At 41.0% G+C, this 17,622-nt stretch overlaps 1 protein-coding gene across 4 annotated transcripts in view; it reads right to left on the reverse strand.

The window, feature by feature from the left end:
- LOC110533360 (gamma-aminobutyric acid receptor subunit gamma-2) overlaps positions 1-17,043 on the reverse strand; it is a 73,235-nt gene extending 56,192 nt beyond the window's left edge. For 2 of the 4 annotated variants that reach the window (XM_021617481.3, XM_021617478.3), the window contains exons 1-3: positions 16,239-17,037; positions 9,607-9,746; positions 7,301-7,368 (exon numbers count right to left, since the gene is read on the reverse strand). In XM_021617481.3, coding sequence (XP_021473156.1) covers positions 7,301-7,368; positions 9,607-9,746; positions 16,239-16,354 — 324 coding nt within the window. In that variant the 5' untranslated portion in view covers positions 16,355-17,037. Of the gene's footprint in view, positions 1-7,300; positions 7,369-9,606; positions 9,747-16,238 lie in introns of all 4 variants that reach the window. The other 2 variants (XM_021617479.3, XM_021617480.3) reach the window with 2 other exon arrangements.
- Positions 17,044-17,622: the final 579 nt, after the last annotated feature.

A 17,622-nucleotide genomic window follows, 5' to 3' on the forward strand; every position in this document is an offset into this window, starting at 1 on the left:
AATAAAAACCCTCCAACCCAAAAAGGCCTGTGGTGTTGATGGTATCCTCAATGAAATGATCAAATATACAGACAACAAATTCCAATTGGCTATACTAAAACTCTTTAACATCATACTTAGCTCTGGCATCTTCCCCAATATTTGGAACCAAGGACTGATCACCCCAATCCACAAAAGTGGAGACAAATTTGACCACAATAACTACCGTGGAATATGTGTCAACAGTAACCTTGGGAAAATCCTCTGCATTATCATTAACAGCAGACTCGTGCATTTCCTCAATGAAAACAATGTACTGAGCAAATGTCAAATTGGCTTTTTACCAAATTACCGTACAACAGACCATGTATTCACCCTGCACACCCTAATTGACAACCAAACAAACCAAAACAAAGGCAAAGTCTTCTCATGCTTTGATGATTTCAAAAAAGCCTTCGACTCAATTTGGCATGAGGGTCTGCTATACAAACTGATGGAAAATGGTGTTGGGGGTAAAACATACGACATTATAAAATCCATGTACACAAACAACAAGTGTGCGGTTAAAATTGGCAAAAAACACACACATTTCTTCACACAGGGTCGTGGGGTTAGACAGGGATGCAGCTTAAGCCCCACCCTCTTCAACATATATATATCAACGAATTGGCGCGGGCACTAGAAAAGTCTGCAGCACCCGGCCTCCCCCTGCTAGAATCCGAAGTCAAATGTCTGCTGTTTGCTGATGATCTGGTGCTTCTGTCACCAACCAAGGAGGGCCTACAGCAGCACCTAGATCTTATGCATAGATTCTGTCAGACCTGGGCCCTGACAGTAAATCTCAGTAAGACCAAAATAATGGTGTTCCAAAAAAGGTCCAGTCACCAGGACCACAAATACAAATTCCATCTAGACACTGTTGCCCTAGAGCACACAAAAACGATACATACCTTGGCCTAAACATCAGCGCCACAGGTAACTTCCACAAATCTGTGAACGATCTGAGAGACACGGCAAGAAGGGCATTCTATGCCATCAAAAGGAACATACATTTCAACATACCAATTAGGATTTGGCTAAAAATACTTGAATCAGTCATAGAGCCCATTGCCCTTTATGGTTGTGAGGTCTGGGGTCCGCTCACCAACCAAGACTTCACAAAATGGGACAAACACCAAATTGAGACTCTGCACGCAGAATTCTGCAAACATATCCTCTGTGTACAACGTAGAACACCAAATAATGCATGCAGAGCAGAATTAGGCCGATACCCACTAATTATCAAAATCCAGAAAAGAGCCGTTAAATTCTATAACCACCTAAAAGGAAGCGATTCCCAAACCTTCCATAACAAAGCCATCACCTACAGAGAGATGAACCTGGAGAAGAGTCCCCTAAGCAAGCTGGTCCTGGGGCTCTGTTCACAAACACAAACACACCCTACAGAGCCCCAGGACAACAGCACAATTAGACCCAACCAAATCATGAGAAAACAAAAAGATAATTACTTGACACATTGGAAAGAATTAACAAAAAAACAGAGCAAACTAGAATGCTATTTGGCCCTACACAGAGAGTACACAGAAGCAGAATACCTGACCACTGTGACTGACCCAAAATTAAGGAAAGCTTTGACTACGTACAGACTCAGTGAGCATAGCCTTGCTATTGAGAAAGGCCGCCGTAGGCAGACATGGCTCTCAAGAGAAGACAGGCTATGTGCTCACTGCCCACAAAATGAGGTGGAAACTGAGCTGCACTTCCTAACCTCCTGCCCAATGTATGACCATATTAGAGAGACATATTTCCCTCAGATTACACAGATCCACAAAGAATTCGAAAACAAATCCAATTTTGAAAAACTCCTATATCTACTGGGTGTCCACAGTGTGCCATCACAGCAGCAAGATTTGTGACCTGTTGCCACGAGAAAAGGGCAACCAGTGAAGAGCACACACCATTGTAAATACAACCAATATTTATGCTTATTTATTTTATCTTGTGTCATTTAACCATTTGTACATTGTTAAAACACTATATATATAATATGACATTTGTAATGTCTTTATTGTTTTGAAACTTCTGTATGTGTAATGTTAATTTTCGTTGTTTTTCACTTTATATATTCACTTTGTATGTTGTCTACCTCACTTGCTTTGGCAATGTTAACACGTTTCCCATGCCAATAAAGCCCTTGAATTGAATTGAATTGAGAGATACCGAGAGAGAGAGAGAGAGAGAGAGAGAGAGAGAGAGAGAGAGAGAGAGAGAGAGAGAGAGAGAAAGATAGAGAGAGAGATATACCGAGAGAGAGAGAGAGAGATACCGAGATACGAGATACAGAGAGAGAGAGATATACCGAGAGAGAGAGAGAGAGAGAGAGAGATATACCGAGATACAGAGAGAGAGAGAGAGAGAGAGAGAGAGAGAGATACCGAGAGAGAGAGAGAGAGATACCGAGATACAGAGAGAGAGAGATACCGAGATACACACAGAGAGAGAGAGAGAGCGAGAGAGAGAGAGAAAGAGAGATACCGACATGCAGAGAGAGAGAGAGAGAGAGAGAGAGAGAGATACCGAGATACAGAGAGAGAGAGAGAGAGAGAGAAAGAGAGAGAAAGAGAGATACCGAGATACAGAGAGAGAGAGAGAGAGAGAGAGAGATACCGAGATACAGAGAGAGAGAGAGAGAGATACCGAGATACCGAGAGAGAGAGAGAGAGAGAGAGAGAGAGATACCGAGAGAGAGAGAGAGAGAGAGAGATACCGAGATACCGAGATACAGAGAGAGAGAGAGATAGAGAGAGATACCGAGATACAGAGAGAGAGAGAGAGAGAGAGAGATACCGAGATACAGAGAGAGAGAGAGAGAGAGAGAGAGATACCGAGAAACAGAGAGAGAGACAGAGAGAGAGATACCGAGATACAGAGAGAGAGAGGGCGAGATACCGCGATATATATATATATATATATATATATATATATATATATATATAGAGAGAGAGAGAGAGAGAGAGAGAGATTTGTGTGTGAGAGGACATAGGCTAAGCATTGGAGATTTATACAAATTTAATTTATACAAATTTATACAACAAAATTTATACAACAAAATAAATAAATGCAATACCTTATTTACATAAGTATTCAGACGCTTTGCTACAAGACTCAAAATTGATCTCAGGTGCATCCTGTTTCCATTGATCATCCTTGAGATATTTCTACAACTTGATTGGAGTCCACCTGTGGTAAATTCAATTGATTGGACATGATTTGGAAAGGCACACACCTGTCTATATAATGTCCCACATTTTCGCAGTATTGAAGTTCACCAAAAACACAGTGGCCTCCATCATTCTTAAATTGAAGAAGTTTGGAACCACCAAGACTATTCCTAGAGCTGGCCGCACAGCTAAACTGAGCAATCGGGGGCTACGGGTCTTGTTCAGCGAGGTGTTCAGCGAGGTGACCAAGAAACCAATGGTCACACTGACAGAGCTCCAAAGTTCCTCTGTGGAGATGGGAGATCCTTCCAAAAGGACAACCATCTCGGCAGCACTCCACCAATCAGGCCTTTATTGTAGAGTGGTCAGACGGAAGCTACTCCTCAGTAAAAGGCACTTGACAGCCCACATGGAGTTCGCCAAAAGGCACCTAAAGTCTCTCAGACCCTGAGAAACAAGATTCTCTGGTCTGATGAAACCAAGATGGAACTCTTTGGCCTGAATGCCAAGCATCACGTCTGGAGGAAACCTGGCACCATCCCTAGTGTGAAGCATGGTGGTGGCAGCATCATGCTCTAGGGATGTTTTTCAGCAGCAGGGACTGGGAGACTAGTCAGGATAAAGGGAAAGATGAACAGAGCAAAGTACAGAGAGATCATTGATGAAAACCTGCTCCAGAGCTGATGACAGCTTTGAAAATCTTTAGACAGAGTTGAAAGTCCGTGTTGCCCAGCAACAGCCCCAAAACATCACTGCTCTAGAGAAGATCTGCATGGAGGAATGGGCCAAAATACCAGCAACAGTGTGTGAAAACCTTGTGAAGACTTACAGAACATGTTTGACCTCTGTCATTGCCAACAAAGGCTATATAACAAAGTATTGAGATAAACTTTCCACCATAATTTTCAAATAAATTCATAAAAAATCCTACAATGTGATTTTCTGGATTTTTTCTCTCTCATTTTATCTGTCATAGTTGAAGTGTACCTATGATGAAAATTACAGGCCTCTCTCATCTTTTTAAGTGGGAGAACTTGCACAATTGATGGCTGACTAAATACTTTTTTGCCCCACTGTAAATGATTCACAGAGTTCAAGTAACAGACACAACTCAACATCAACTGTTCAGAGGAGACTGTTTGAATCAGGCTTTCATGGTCCAATTGCTGCAAAGAAACCACTACTAAAGGACACAATTTGTTTAAATGTAACCCTTATTTAACTAGGCAAGTCAGTTTAGAACTAATTCTTATTTACAATAAATAAATAAATAAATAAATAAATACAATATAAACATAGGACAAAACACACATCACAACAAGAGAGACAACACAACACTACATAAAGAGAGACCTAAGACAACAACATAGCAAGGCAGCAACATATGACAACACAATAAGAAGATGAGACTTGCCTGGACTAAGAAACACGAGCAACGGACATTAGAGCAGTGGAAATCTGTCCTTTGGTCAGATGAGTCCACATCTTTTGGGGTTCCAACTGTCGTGTCTTTGTGAGGTGCCGAGTAGGTGAACGGATTATCTCCGCAGGTGTGGTTACCACCGTGAAGCATGGAGGAGGTGGTGTGATGGTGTGGGGGTGCTTGCAGGTGACACTGTCTGTGATTTATTTAGAATTCAAGGCACACTTAACCAGCATGGCTATCATTCTGCATCAATATGCCATCCCATCTGGTTTGCGCTGAGTGGGACTATCATTTATTTATCAACAGGACAATGACCCAACACACCTCCAAGCTGTGTAAGAGCTATTTGACCAAGAAGGAGAGTGATGGAGTGCTGCATCAGATGACCTAGCCTCCACAATCACCCAACCTGAACCCTACTGAGAATGTTTGGGATGAGTTGGACCGCAGAGTGAAGGAAAAGCAGCCAACAAGTGCTCAGCATATGTGGGAAGTCCTTCAAGACTTTTGAAAAAACATTCCATGTAAAGCTGGTTGAGAGAATGCCAAGTGTGCAAAGCTGTCATCAAGGCAAAGGGTGGCTAATTTGAAGAATCAAAAATTAAAATCTATTTTGATTTGTTTAACACTTTTTTGGTTACTACATGATTCCATATGTGTTATTTCATAGTTTTGACGTTACATATACATTTGCAGAAATAATTAATAACCTGTTTTGGGGGGATTGTGTGTAGATTGATGAGGGAAAAAAGTATTTAATCAATTTTAGAATAAGGTGTAATTTTATTAAAAGGCTGCCTAAAACTTTATAACTCCGGTGGTCTAAAACCTATGTCAAACTAGGGATTCCGTGGTTAAATAAGGTAAAACAATCATTCAATGAATCTTTTATTTGTGTACATGAACTATACTGTACATTGACACATCAAGACCAAAACTGGAGTTTTAACTCAGTTTTGGCCAAATTTGCCAACATCCCGTAGACTTCTACTTATCTAGTATCTCTTTTTCCTCCATAGCCATAGTCCACTGAAACCAATTTGGAGGATACTATACCGTAAGCCTCCTGCTACCAGTCAGATTCCCATTATAAATGTAGCTAGATTGCTTCCTGTTCAGAATAGGAATTGTGCATGCACAGGTAAGCATTTGTAAACATTGTTATAGCAACGGCTTCCGGTTAAACTCCAACACCATGACAACTGACCAGAAAGCAGGATCTTGCTATTCTCTTCAGGACATTTCAACTTAACCAAATGGATGCTGCTAAAAGCTGTGGCAAAGTGAGTAGTCCTGCATTCTATACTGTTTATGCTTTGATACACACTCCAGCATCATCAGTCAACCCATAATCCTCTTCTCTTTAGGAAAGCTAGCATCTTCACCACAATCCTCAACAACAGCCATGATGTGATTTCATGTGAACGTACCCAGCACTGATTACATCTGAATGTACGGCAATCAATATGGTCTTGACATGCACGTACACACAAAGGTATACTCACACACAAACAGACACACAACACACACATGCAAACACACACACATAAACACTAAGAAATGTGAGCTGGTTGCTATGGAGGATCAAGGTGATTAAGAACAGGAAGATCAAACGAGTGACTGTCTTTAAACCCCCACGTTGACAGTAACAGAGCCATGCTTGTGTTAAGATTTTCTCTGTGGCTTGACGCTTGCCCATGGTGGAGATGAGATTGTTGTGCTGAATTACAATGGAATTGGAACCTCGGCATGGATTTTAACTGGAGTACAATGGGACAAATGTTGTTGCAGTCTCTCTAAGCAATGCAGTCCACTTATCTCACCCTACACACCCTGCCCTATTTTTACAGCCTAGCTTACAGTAACTCCTGTACTGTCTACAAATATCAACAACCATCTTGGAGTAGCTTATTCCATCAAGTTTGTATAGGCCTACTCCATAGAATTCTGGATGTCTTTCCGACAACCATAGCCAAGGCAATAAAACAAAAGCTATGATATTACCTTGCGCAAGGTATCTTAAGTTTGACTTATGCAACAATCCATGACATGACATGAAAGCAACACAATCAGAACACAATTATGCCATTCATTACATAATGCAATTCATTCAACATTACAGCTTTCAATGTATCTATCTATTTTGAAAACAAACTTGGCATGTACATGAACAGACCATGGTGGAAATAAAGTATGTCTGAAAAAGTGCAATGATTGGCGGCTACTGATAGACATCAAATCAATTCAATCAAACTGTATTTGTCACATGCTTGGTAAACAACAGGTGTAGACTAACAGCTTACTTACGGGCCCTTCCCAACAATGCAAAACATTTCAAATCAAAAAATAAATGGAGAAATAATAGAACAATAATAACAGAAGGAATAAACACACAATGAGTAACGATAACTTGTCTATATAAAGTACTGCACAAACAGCCCTAACTCATCCACCCTATAGGTCTTCACAGCAAAAGCCCTGTAGTTTCCCAGTCAGTAACGATAACTTGGCTATATACACAGGGTACAGGTACATGAGTCGATGTTCAGGGTTACGAGGTAATTGGGGTAGCTATGTAAATATAGGTAGGGATAAAGTGACTAGGCAACAGGATAAATAATAAGCAGTAGCAGCAGATTTTAATTTGAGAGGGGACTCTCTCTATATTACTCACCATATTGATAGCATTCACTGGGCCAATACTGTTGACAAACATGTCAGTGTGGATCACGGTTGGTTTTACTGAAAGAAGAAAAAACAAGTGTTATGATGCACATTCAATATTATGTGTTTAGGTATTATTCATGTCTATCTTATGTCAGGGCTAAATAGCTTGTACTACTATAGCAGTTAGTGTGTCCGAGTGTAAAATGATGACACGATGGGGCTGTCCATGGTGCTGAAAACAGACTTTACGTACTCTGCACTAAATTCTCTCTCTCTCTCTCTCTCTCTCTCTCTCTCTCTCTCTCTCTCTCTCTCTCTCTCTCTCTCTCTCTCTCTCTCTCTCTCTCTCTCTCTCTCTCTCTCTCTCTCTCTCTCTCTCTCTCTCTCTCTCTCTCTCTCTCTCTCTCTCTCTCTCTCTCTCTCTCTCTCTCTCTCTCTCTCTCTCTCTCTCTCTCTCTCTCTCTCTCTCAGTCCAAAGTCCACCATGGTACTGGAGCTTACTGCATGATACAGTACAGATAGATGTAGGCTCTTAATAGCGAGCCAGTTTGTTACAGCAGGAAAATAGCAGGAAATGTTAATTATTATGTGTACATTTTTGTAGGGTTTGATATATTGTTTGTAAGATAAAATATTTTTAGGATCCTACATCTGTCCTGAGCCTGAGACGATCTCTGCTTTTCCAAGATATGGATGTGGTAAAGGCTTTGACACACCACAGACACGGCTTCTAGTTTATCTCCAATCACAAACTCTCTCACCATAAAAGTAATGTTACTAGAGATTATATAGTGAGTGAACATAAACTGGCCCCATGTAGTGAGTTTCCGACTGCATAATCAGTGTCAAAAACATAGCATGATAAAAACTCAAACTTAAAGCCATATTTAGTTCCAATTGCCAGCTGGTAAATTGATTTCTTTGAAAAACACAATAAATATGACCGTATACAAATGAAATAAAAAACACAGCTTGGCTTTCTGAATTCCCAGACCACTTTTGAGGGTGATAACATTAATGCAGTCGTAGAAACCAACTGCTACATTCATCCTGGGAATACTCATCAAAGGTGCAATGGTGTGTACAACCTATAGCCAAACAACAAACGCAGCAAACTACCGTTTGGACGTCCTCATTTCCTTTGGCTCCAGGTTGGCTTTATATTATACCTTGTCTATACCTGCATGCCATGACGCACACCATTTCCTTTGGCTCCAGGTTGGCTTTATATTTTACCTTGTCTATACCTGCATGCCATGACGCACACCATTTCCTTTGGCTCCAGGTTGGCTTTATATTTTACCTTGTCTATACCTGCATGCCATGACGCACACCATTTCCTTTGGCTCCAGGTTGGCTTTATATTATACCTTGTCTATACCTGCATGCCATGACGCACACCATTTCCTTTGGCTCCAGGTTGGCTTTATATTATACCTTGTCTATACCTGCATGCCATGACGCACACCATTTCTTTTTTAGCAGACAACATTGCAGCCTGTGTCCTTGTGATATCATAATGCGAGGGAATTAAAATGTCATTCCCCACATATCTCTCGTTAGCTATTTTGCTATACATAGACTGCAGCAGCATTACAATTGAATGAGCTGCACAATGGACTTGAAAAGAACTGTCCACAATCTGCAATTAATCCAAATCCCAGTTTTCAGTGCATGGTTGCAATCCCAGTTTTCAGTGCATGGTAGCAATCCCAGTTTTCAGTGCAACGTAGCACTCTTGGTAGTTGTTAGCTAATTATACCCAGTGTGTAACTCTGGCAGTCTGGGAGATGACAGGGTGCAACATCATATCATGTTTGATGGTAAGATGGTGGCGGCTGCCTCTGTAAATCTATTGTAGCTGTATGCATTTTCTGTCTGAACATGGGAGCTGACCCCAGCTGCCAGCCCAAGTGAAGGGAGAGAAAGCTACTTCACTGGCTCTATACTTGGCCAACAGCAGTGCAGGGACAGACGAGGCTAATAGGCCCATAATGGATAACCAGACGTCCAGGTTTCACAGCTCACACTGGGTCTGCATAATAATGCTAGAATGTTGTTTCTGTTGCACCAACCTTTACACAAGTCATACTGGGGCGGGCCCATGGCCCTGTAGACTGAATGGGCTCCGTGAAATGAGAGGGCTGCCTGTGATGATGCTATCAGTGATGATGGTGTCTGCTCATCATTCATGGCCTGTAATACTGATGTAGATAGATTGTGACGAAGGCGTTGATGCCAATGGAGATTGGTCTTTGGGGAGGGCGGCCATAGCAGCAGCAGCCAATCAATGTGCAGTGGTATGACACCTACCTCCTATATCTGGTCGCAGTTTGTTATCGTAGCCATCTAGTAGGCTGTTTAGGATGTTGGTGACATCGCTCTCGTACACTTTGGGAGTCAACACCCACGTTTTGTTTGTCACATCATCGTCATTTTCAGTCTGGAGGGATCTGGGAAGAGAAAAGGAGAACAGAGAAAATATGAAGCAAGGATTTTTCCATCAGCACTATAAACAGCAAGGTAAAATGAAAAGAGAGAGAATCTTGTTATGCTGTCAATATGTAAAGCAACAATCCACGACAACAGCACAGAAAAGACCACTAAATCATACTAGGCTAAGCTTGCTATGCGTTTAGGCTCCATTCTTTCAAATGTGCACTGCCCGCTGGTTGAAATCAAAGGACAAGGCAGAAACGGGATAAAAGGGCAGAACTCCTGCTGGTTGCCACTGATCTCTATGTGATTCCCTACATGAAAGTCCTCACAAAGTGACACCAGCCCCACAGTGCAGCTGGAACTGAGAATAACGGCAATGAATCCTAGCATAGTGTTCAAAAACAAAAACCCAGTTAGGAGAGAAAGACTGTTACCCAGGCCCTTTCAGAACGCTGAAGAAATGCACAGTGCCAATAGTGGACCTGACATTGTTCCTTTGAGTGAGATTTTGTAATAGAATGATTGTTCTCTGCTCTCTTTTCAGTGCTTGAACAGAAGGGTCCGTCTTGTGAGTTGGCTCACCTCTGTAAAATGTCTCAACCAAGAGTGCCATAGTCACCAAAAACACAGTCAGGAGAGAAACATGGGGAGAGAATGTTCTGGTTCCTCAGGCCCTTTCATAACACAATGAAGAAATGCCAGGTACAAACAGTGGATCTGTTGTTCCATTTGTGAGATTTCTTCTTTGACATTCCTTGGTTCTCTGCTCTCTTTTCAGTACTCAAGCAGAAGAGTTAGTCTTGGGAGTTGGCTCACCTCTGTAAAACGTCTCAATGCATTACAATGTCTCAAAAATCCTAATGAAAATGTTCTTCACTCAGCCAAGAGCCAGTTAACTGAATTACACATTGAATAAAAGTGTTTTGCAATGGGGCTGGGATACTGAGGCTGGAGGTGTGAATACACCTATGATGGTGCATTGGAGTGCACCACAGATGAGTCTTATCTAGAAGTGCTAACGGCAACACACTGTCATGAAGTGTGTGATTAAACTAACAAGCACAGATTCAGGTCTCTGGGAAGTTGTTACCGCCAATGGCACGATAGATGGAATATGAAGGATTTCCATTGTGTCCGAACTTACTGTACCAAGAGCTTTACCCAACTCAGTAACCATGGAATCCCAGGGATACTGTATACAGTATGGTGGCACCACCAACACATTAAGACTTTATAGAGGGATTCAGGACAGCTTGGATCTTTTGGCCATTCTTAGACATTGTAAATGGACCTGATGTCGAATCAAATCTAATTGTATTTGTCACATGCACCAACCTTACCGTGAAATGCTTACTTACAAGCCCTTAACCAACAATGCAGTTAAGAAAATATTTACTAAATAAACTAAAGTTTAAAAAAATAAAAGTGACTATGCATAGATAATAAACAGCGAGTAGCAGCAGTGTAAAGTCCGGGTGGCCATTTGATGAATTGTTCAGCAGTCCCCTCTGTTCTAATAATAGAACTAGAATGAAGATTGAAATAGTTAAACATACTTGTTCTGTGGTTCTAATCTACTGCAGAGTCGACTGAGCCAATAGCAGTCAGGTGCTGTTCCTACTTTTCAGCAGAACCCAGTTGTCAACGGAAATCCCCCAGAGACGGTTGGATGAAAGAGAAATCTGTGTATGTCCCCCAGACAGATCTAAAGTATCCATGGCTAATTTGGTAATGGGAGGCCCATAAAAATGTACAACTTAGAATGTGACACTGGAGTACAGTAATGTTATTGTAGCTACCCCCATTGAGAACATGCTACAGCTGCAGGGCCTAGCTAACCACAAGAGGACTGTTTCCTATACTGAAAGGTTTAAATTGGCCTTTATCGCAGTTGCATCATGTGAAAACTGCTATCAGATGTATTTTTTTGATTCACATTTTCCTCACGTACCAGATGAAAGACAATTCAATTGTCGACAGAAAAACAATTAGGATGTATTTGAAAACACTCCTTAAAGTAGTTCTGTTAAATATGATCTCTAATTGAATTCTTATCATCAACACCAATGATTCATAAAACATTTATTTTTTTATGTAACCTTTATTTAACTATGCAAGTCAGTTAAGAACAAATTGTTAGTTACAATGACGGCCTACTCTGACTAAACCCAGACGACGCTGGGCCAATTGTGCGCCACCCTATGGGACTCCCGATCACGGCCAGATGTGACACAGCCTGGATTTAAACCAGGTACTATAGTGACACCTCTTGCACTGTGATGCAGTGCCTTCAACTGCTGCGGCACTTGGGAGCATCGATATCCAAATACCAGTATAATGTACAGACCCCCAAATCAGTTGCTTCAATATCAGTTCAAATACTACAAACAATTCTGGGATGATTTGATGTTAACTTTAAAAATATATATTTGAGCATAATGTTATCAGGTGGGAAAATCACTGCATGTCTGTTGATAGTAATTATGTCACGTTTCCGTAAGCTATCATTTCCTGGGTTTGTGTCTGGGGCTAATGAGGCACAGCCCATCCCAACTCTCCTCCTATCCAGCCACACACAAGACACATCACTGAGCACCATTCTTACAATCACTACACCAAATGAAGACTCATTACGGTAGCTAACACTGACTGCCTTAACGTAGTCCTCGCACCATTTTGCTTGTTATCGCCATAGAGAAGGTACTAGGATCTATCCCTGTGGAACAAGATGAAAATGCCTCTGTTTGTTCATTTCTTGGAGGGTAAGATTGCAGTTTAGCTGACATTTTATAAAATGGCCTCACGGTGCTCTGTCCTGAGGACACAGAGCTATTAGTGACAGATCACCTGACCTGTGGTGACCTGGTACTCCCTAATTAGCTCACCTCTGGCATCAGCTCTATTTGTGTACCCAGTTAAGCCTAACTAAATGGGATCAGACAGATTAGAAACATTATGATTGTTTAACGGGATACTTTGGGGTTTGACCATTTATCTACTTTCCTGGAGTCAGATGAACTCGTAGATACCATTTTTATGTCTCTTTTTATGTATCTTTTATGTCCAGTACGAAGGAAGTTTTGCAAGCCAATGTTAACTAGCATTAGTGCAATGACTGGAAGTCTATGGGTATCTGCTAGCATGCTAGTTAGTAATGGCGCTAGCGCTAGTTAGCAACCTCCTTTCAAACTGCAAGCAGACATGAAAATGGTATCCACAAGTTCATCTGAATCTGAGGAAGTAGATAAAGCGCCTCATTGTCAAAATCCCTAAGTATTTTAAGTATTGTTTTCCATCAATGATTAAATACAGCTTAGGACAGATACGGCTAATTTGAGAGGCACAAGACTGTTGATTTCATTTGTATTAACCGCAGGAGGTTGGTGGCACCTTAATTGGGGAGGACGGGCTCATGGTAATGACTGGAGCGGAATCCGTGGAATAGTATCAAATAATCAAACACATGGTTTCTATGTGTTTGATGCCATTCCAATCACGCCGTTCCAGACATTCGTTCAGATAAGAAAAAGGACCAGTAGGCCTACCGTAAAACCTGTTTCTTTACAACTAGCATGGGATGGCAAATGATACCAGTCAAAATCCAAAATCCATTATTAAAACAGAGCAGTTAAATTGTAAAATGGGACTACAGAGGCCTACTGAAATTCTAGACACACTGAGCGACATGCAGGTAGGAATTTAAGGAAGCAGGTGATATAAATGCTTTTGAAAAAGTTGTATTATCCCCAGGTCACCCACTACAGTAGGCTTATTCCCTGTGCCCGTTGGAAAGAAACGTGCTGATTAGGATTAAGAATAGGCCCAGCGGACCGTATCCAAAGTGCTTTCCATAAAAGTCACTTCAATGAAGGCTGGTAGTCACACAAGACACCTGTAGGTCACAGTAATAGACATCCTGATGGGTTATACTGTAGATGCAGTTCGTCTGACATACATTACATGCCAAAAAGTATGTGGACACCTGCTTGTCGAACATCTCATTCCACTAACTTGAAGGGGTTTCCACATACTTTTTTTTTGTCCATGTAGTGTATTGCTTGTGGTTTTTTGTCCATGTAGTGTATTGCTTGTGTTTTTTTTGTCCATGTAGTGTATTGCTTGTGTAATCACAACATAGTCTATAGTCATGGACAGTTTAACCCAATGGGCAACATGGACTGTGCTTCTGGCATGCTAAACAGTGACTTACTTGATTTAATCCCTTGGCTCCTATAATAAGCATAGGCCATTGATGATTGTCCTCCATATGCTATACTGTAGTTGTGTATGTTTGCTTCTTTGACAACAGCTGTTGAGTATGTCAAGTGATTAGAAAGTGAGGACACACTGAGACAAATTAACAATACATGTATGTTGAGTATGGTGGGTCTGCTATAGGTCAACTGTTTGACAGTAGTGTCATCCACCTATACCGAATTGCATGCAATGTTGTCAGAAATTATAATTGAGCTCTGACTTGCAAAGCGCTGACTTGACCATCCACTACAAGTTGTAAGTATGATTGTCAGAAATGGTTGCAGTATGGATCAAGCACTACACATACCCTTTGATAAGGCACACCAATGTGATAAAGCTTAATACACCTATGCCCATTGTTTTGTATGGCCCCGACCTAGGGCCCACCTTAATCCAGCACTGTCTGCACATGGATTATTAGCTATTCATATTGTGATAATCCACTCAACGCAGATCACCTAACCTGTGATGCTCTATTGGTCTTTTAAAAGCGGAGACATCACAACACAAGCTGCCCGGGTGGGTTGGGGTCGAAGGGAGGTCCACCAGACTACAGGTAATCTCTCATTGTTGGACTACTTCCTGCTGGCAAGGCTTTGGCACTTTCTGGGTTTACAGATACTCCTTGGGGATTAGCTACATCAGAAGGCATGTGTTTCCCCTGGGTGCCCTATGGGTGGCCGTGGAGCATGGCCCAGTGTACTGTAAACCAAGTAGTTGGAGTGAAAGTTGGATGAGTATGTTATTACTATACAGTTAATACCAGAGATCCTGAGGTGCTTATGAAGTCACTAACAGCGGTTATAGAGTTCATACTCATGTATATATATATCATTCAAATAGATAGTAATACAATTGTAATAACAAATATATCTGTAAAAATGTGTCAACATAAAATCCCTTAGCCAGTTGTTAGGACAGTTCAAACCTTATGTTGTACCTAGCCATGCCAGCCTATATATACAGTGTTGCTCTTTCACAGGGGCTTATGTGTTATGACTACCTAGGATGCACCCTTATGTTGCCTTACCATGAGCTGCAGTCAAGGTGAGCTCATTACGTTTCATGCGTCTTATTTACGTGTTCCCAGATGCATATGAAAAGCCTTGCCTACTGAATTCTTGAGAACAGAATCCTTTTAAATTAGGTTTGAATCATGTTAAAGGCTGGCATATGTGTGAACACAATAGAACACACAGTGCAGACATTTTGATCTAGGCCAGAGACTCCATGGCCGCGTTTTCTACGATGGTGATTGAATGAAGACTGATCTATCACCCTCCATTTTTCACCCTCAGGCAGCACACAAGACAGAAGCGATGTGAGCCCTTAAACCATCCGCTTCCTTCTCAAGTGTTCATATTTTATTGGTGCAATGGGTGCCTTTTCGTGACAAGTCAATTGAGCATTTCTTTCTACAGATTGTGGAGTTAGCAGTGACCAGAGATAGACCATATGTGTCTCTCTATTGTTGCCTTTATTGCACTGCTTCTATGTAAATATAAAAGTCTACCATTTTGAAAAGTCGTGATTTAGATACAGGAATCAACAATTACTTTTGAATCGTGATTTTAATGGCTAAGGGGGCGGTACATATGAGACCAATGGGTTTCATTTGAAGTTCTACATCCATCACCTTAAAAACATTCTGGGAATGAGGACGTTTTGGGATCTTGTAATATATAAGGTTCATGCATCGATAGGCTACGTCTTCACGTGCCATTTATACAGTACATAAACATAATCATTTAGAATGATATGGTATGCTATGCATCTATTTCCAAGACATTAGCTTTACATATTGTTCACATCTGAATAGCTTTGCCCAGTAGCCTACATCACCATTATAATATTCCTTATACAGCAAATAAACCCGTGGAAATAATGGACATCCTTACCTGACCACTGTTTTTATTCTAACCTCCCAAAAACACGACTATATCTATTGGAGTCACATTAAGCATTACAGTTACGGATCCAATACCACTCATCCAAAGTGCCAACAATGTGCGAAATACATTCCTTGACAAGTAACTAAACGAGCCCTGGTTCTGTAACAAGCCACCCTAATAAACGGCAGGGTGTTATCCTGTCCGATAGAAAGCATAAGAGGAAGATCAGAGGAAAACATAAGATTGAAATAACTGGGCCGGACTCTCATTCTAGTATCCAAAAACTAAATATTTGCCCGGCCACACATGTATGTGTCGACGGCATTTTAATAAAAGCCTGGTATATTTTCTCCTTACCTTGTAGGAAGATTAGCGAGTAAAAACACCCAAAGAAATAGCTTTAGAGAGAAGGAAGGCTTCGCCATCGCTTTCGAGCATTTAGATGCTACATTTGGAGGAGCAATGATCACCATCTTCTTTTCGTCTTTATTGCAGATGGACTACTGTCTATCCTCACTGTGGTACATCACGCACATAGCATAGGCTAAACAACTTGTGTTAGCGTTCGGTTCGGAAAATGTAGACCCTCTGCGGTGTTGAGCAAAACGGCCACAAAACCGATTGAATCTAATCAAGCTTCCCCGACTTTAAGAAATAACAGTAACAACTACATAAATACAGCGGCAACGGAATAGCCTAAAATCCAGCAACTGAGAAATATATTGGAGCGTCAATCTAAATCTGAATGCAGATTAACTCTGGGGTCAAAGAGGAATTGATGCACGTTGCCGCAGCACAGATGAACACATGCGTGGTTTCATTGCGCGGATGCAGAGCTGTGGAGAGAAAAATAAACCTTAGCTTGCTACTATACTTAAAAATGTACCCTAAAATCGTTTTTTTTGTGTGTGTGTTATTTCCCTAAAATAGAAATGCCGCATTATATGATTAGAGGGAGTTGTTGGTTTGATACGGTTTTGAATTGTGTGCGATTAAATAAAGCCAGCAAACAGCTGATATGGCGGTGATAATTAGGCTATAGGTAAATCTTGCCCATTTTAAACAATTATGGGAACAATATGTAATTCATTGAGCTGAAAGATGTGATCTAGCGTATTCTATAAGCGACTCGTCACCACCACGGACAGATCGTTCTGCTTTCAGCACCCCCGTTAAAATGCAAACTAGACCGTCTGGCTTTCCCTGTAAGCTAATTATTGAGTTGATTGATTCATTGATTTATTGATTGATTATAACAGAATAATCAATAATTTAATATCTTAATAACAAATATATATATTTCCGTAGTAAATAACTTTTTAGTTGTCAAAGTGCGTGATACTGGCTATTTTGTCTTGGTCCTGGAGGTTTGTAGTTCAGGGCTATTTTAACAACCCACCCTGTCTTGTTGTTAATTGTAATTTACGAACAGTGTGGTGGTGTTCAATAGTCATAGTCTCTTTTGGAGAGTCTCCAAATTTGTTCAGCACATGGATTAATGTCTATATTTATGTTCCTATTTGCTGTAATTCATTCTGAGGTCTCAGTTGGTTAATTTACAACAATAACATAACATCAGATAATAGGCTATCCTTTGTTTGACAAATTATCTGATTCAGTCTGGGTCATTTCAAACATGGGAGACAGTAAACCCCAAATGGTCAGTCCCAGTTTACTCTTGCCTGAGGGGTGAACCCCCCCCCCCCCCCCCAAAAAAAATGTTGAAATATAATTTATGCAC

Source organism: Oncorhynchus mykiss, chromosome 10 (genome assembly GCF_057628025.1).
Source record: "Oncorhynchus mykiss isolate SJ-2025 chromosome 10, ASM5762802v1, whole genome shotgun sequence".
In the NCBI taxonomy this organism is placed as follows: domain Eukaryota; kingdom Metazoa; phylum Chordata; class Actinopteri; order Salmoniformes; family Salmonidae; genus Oncorhynchus; species Oncorhynchus mykiss.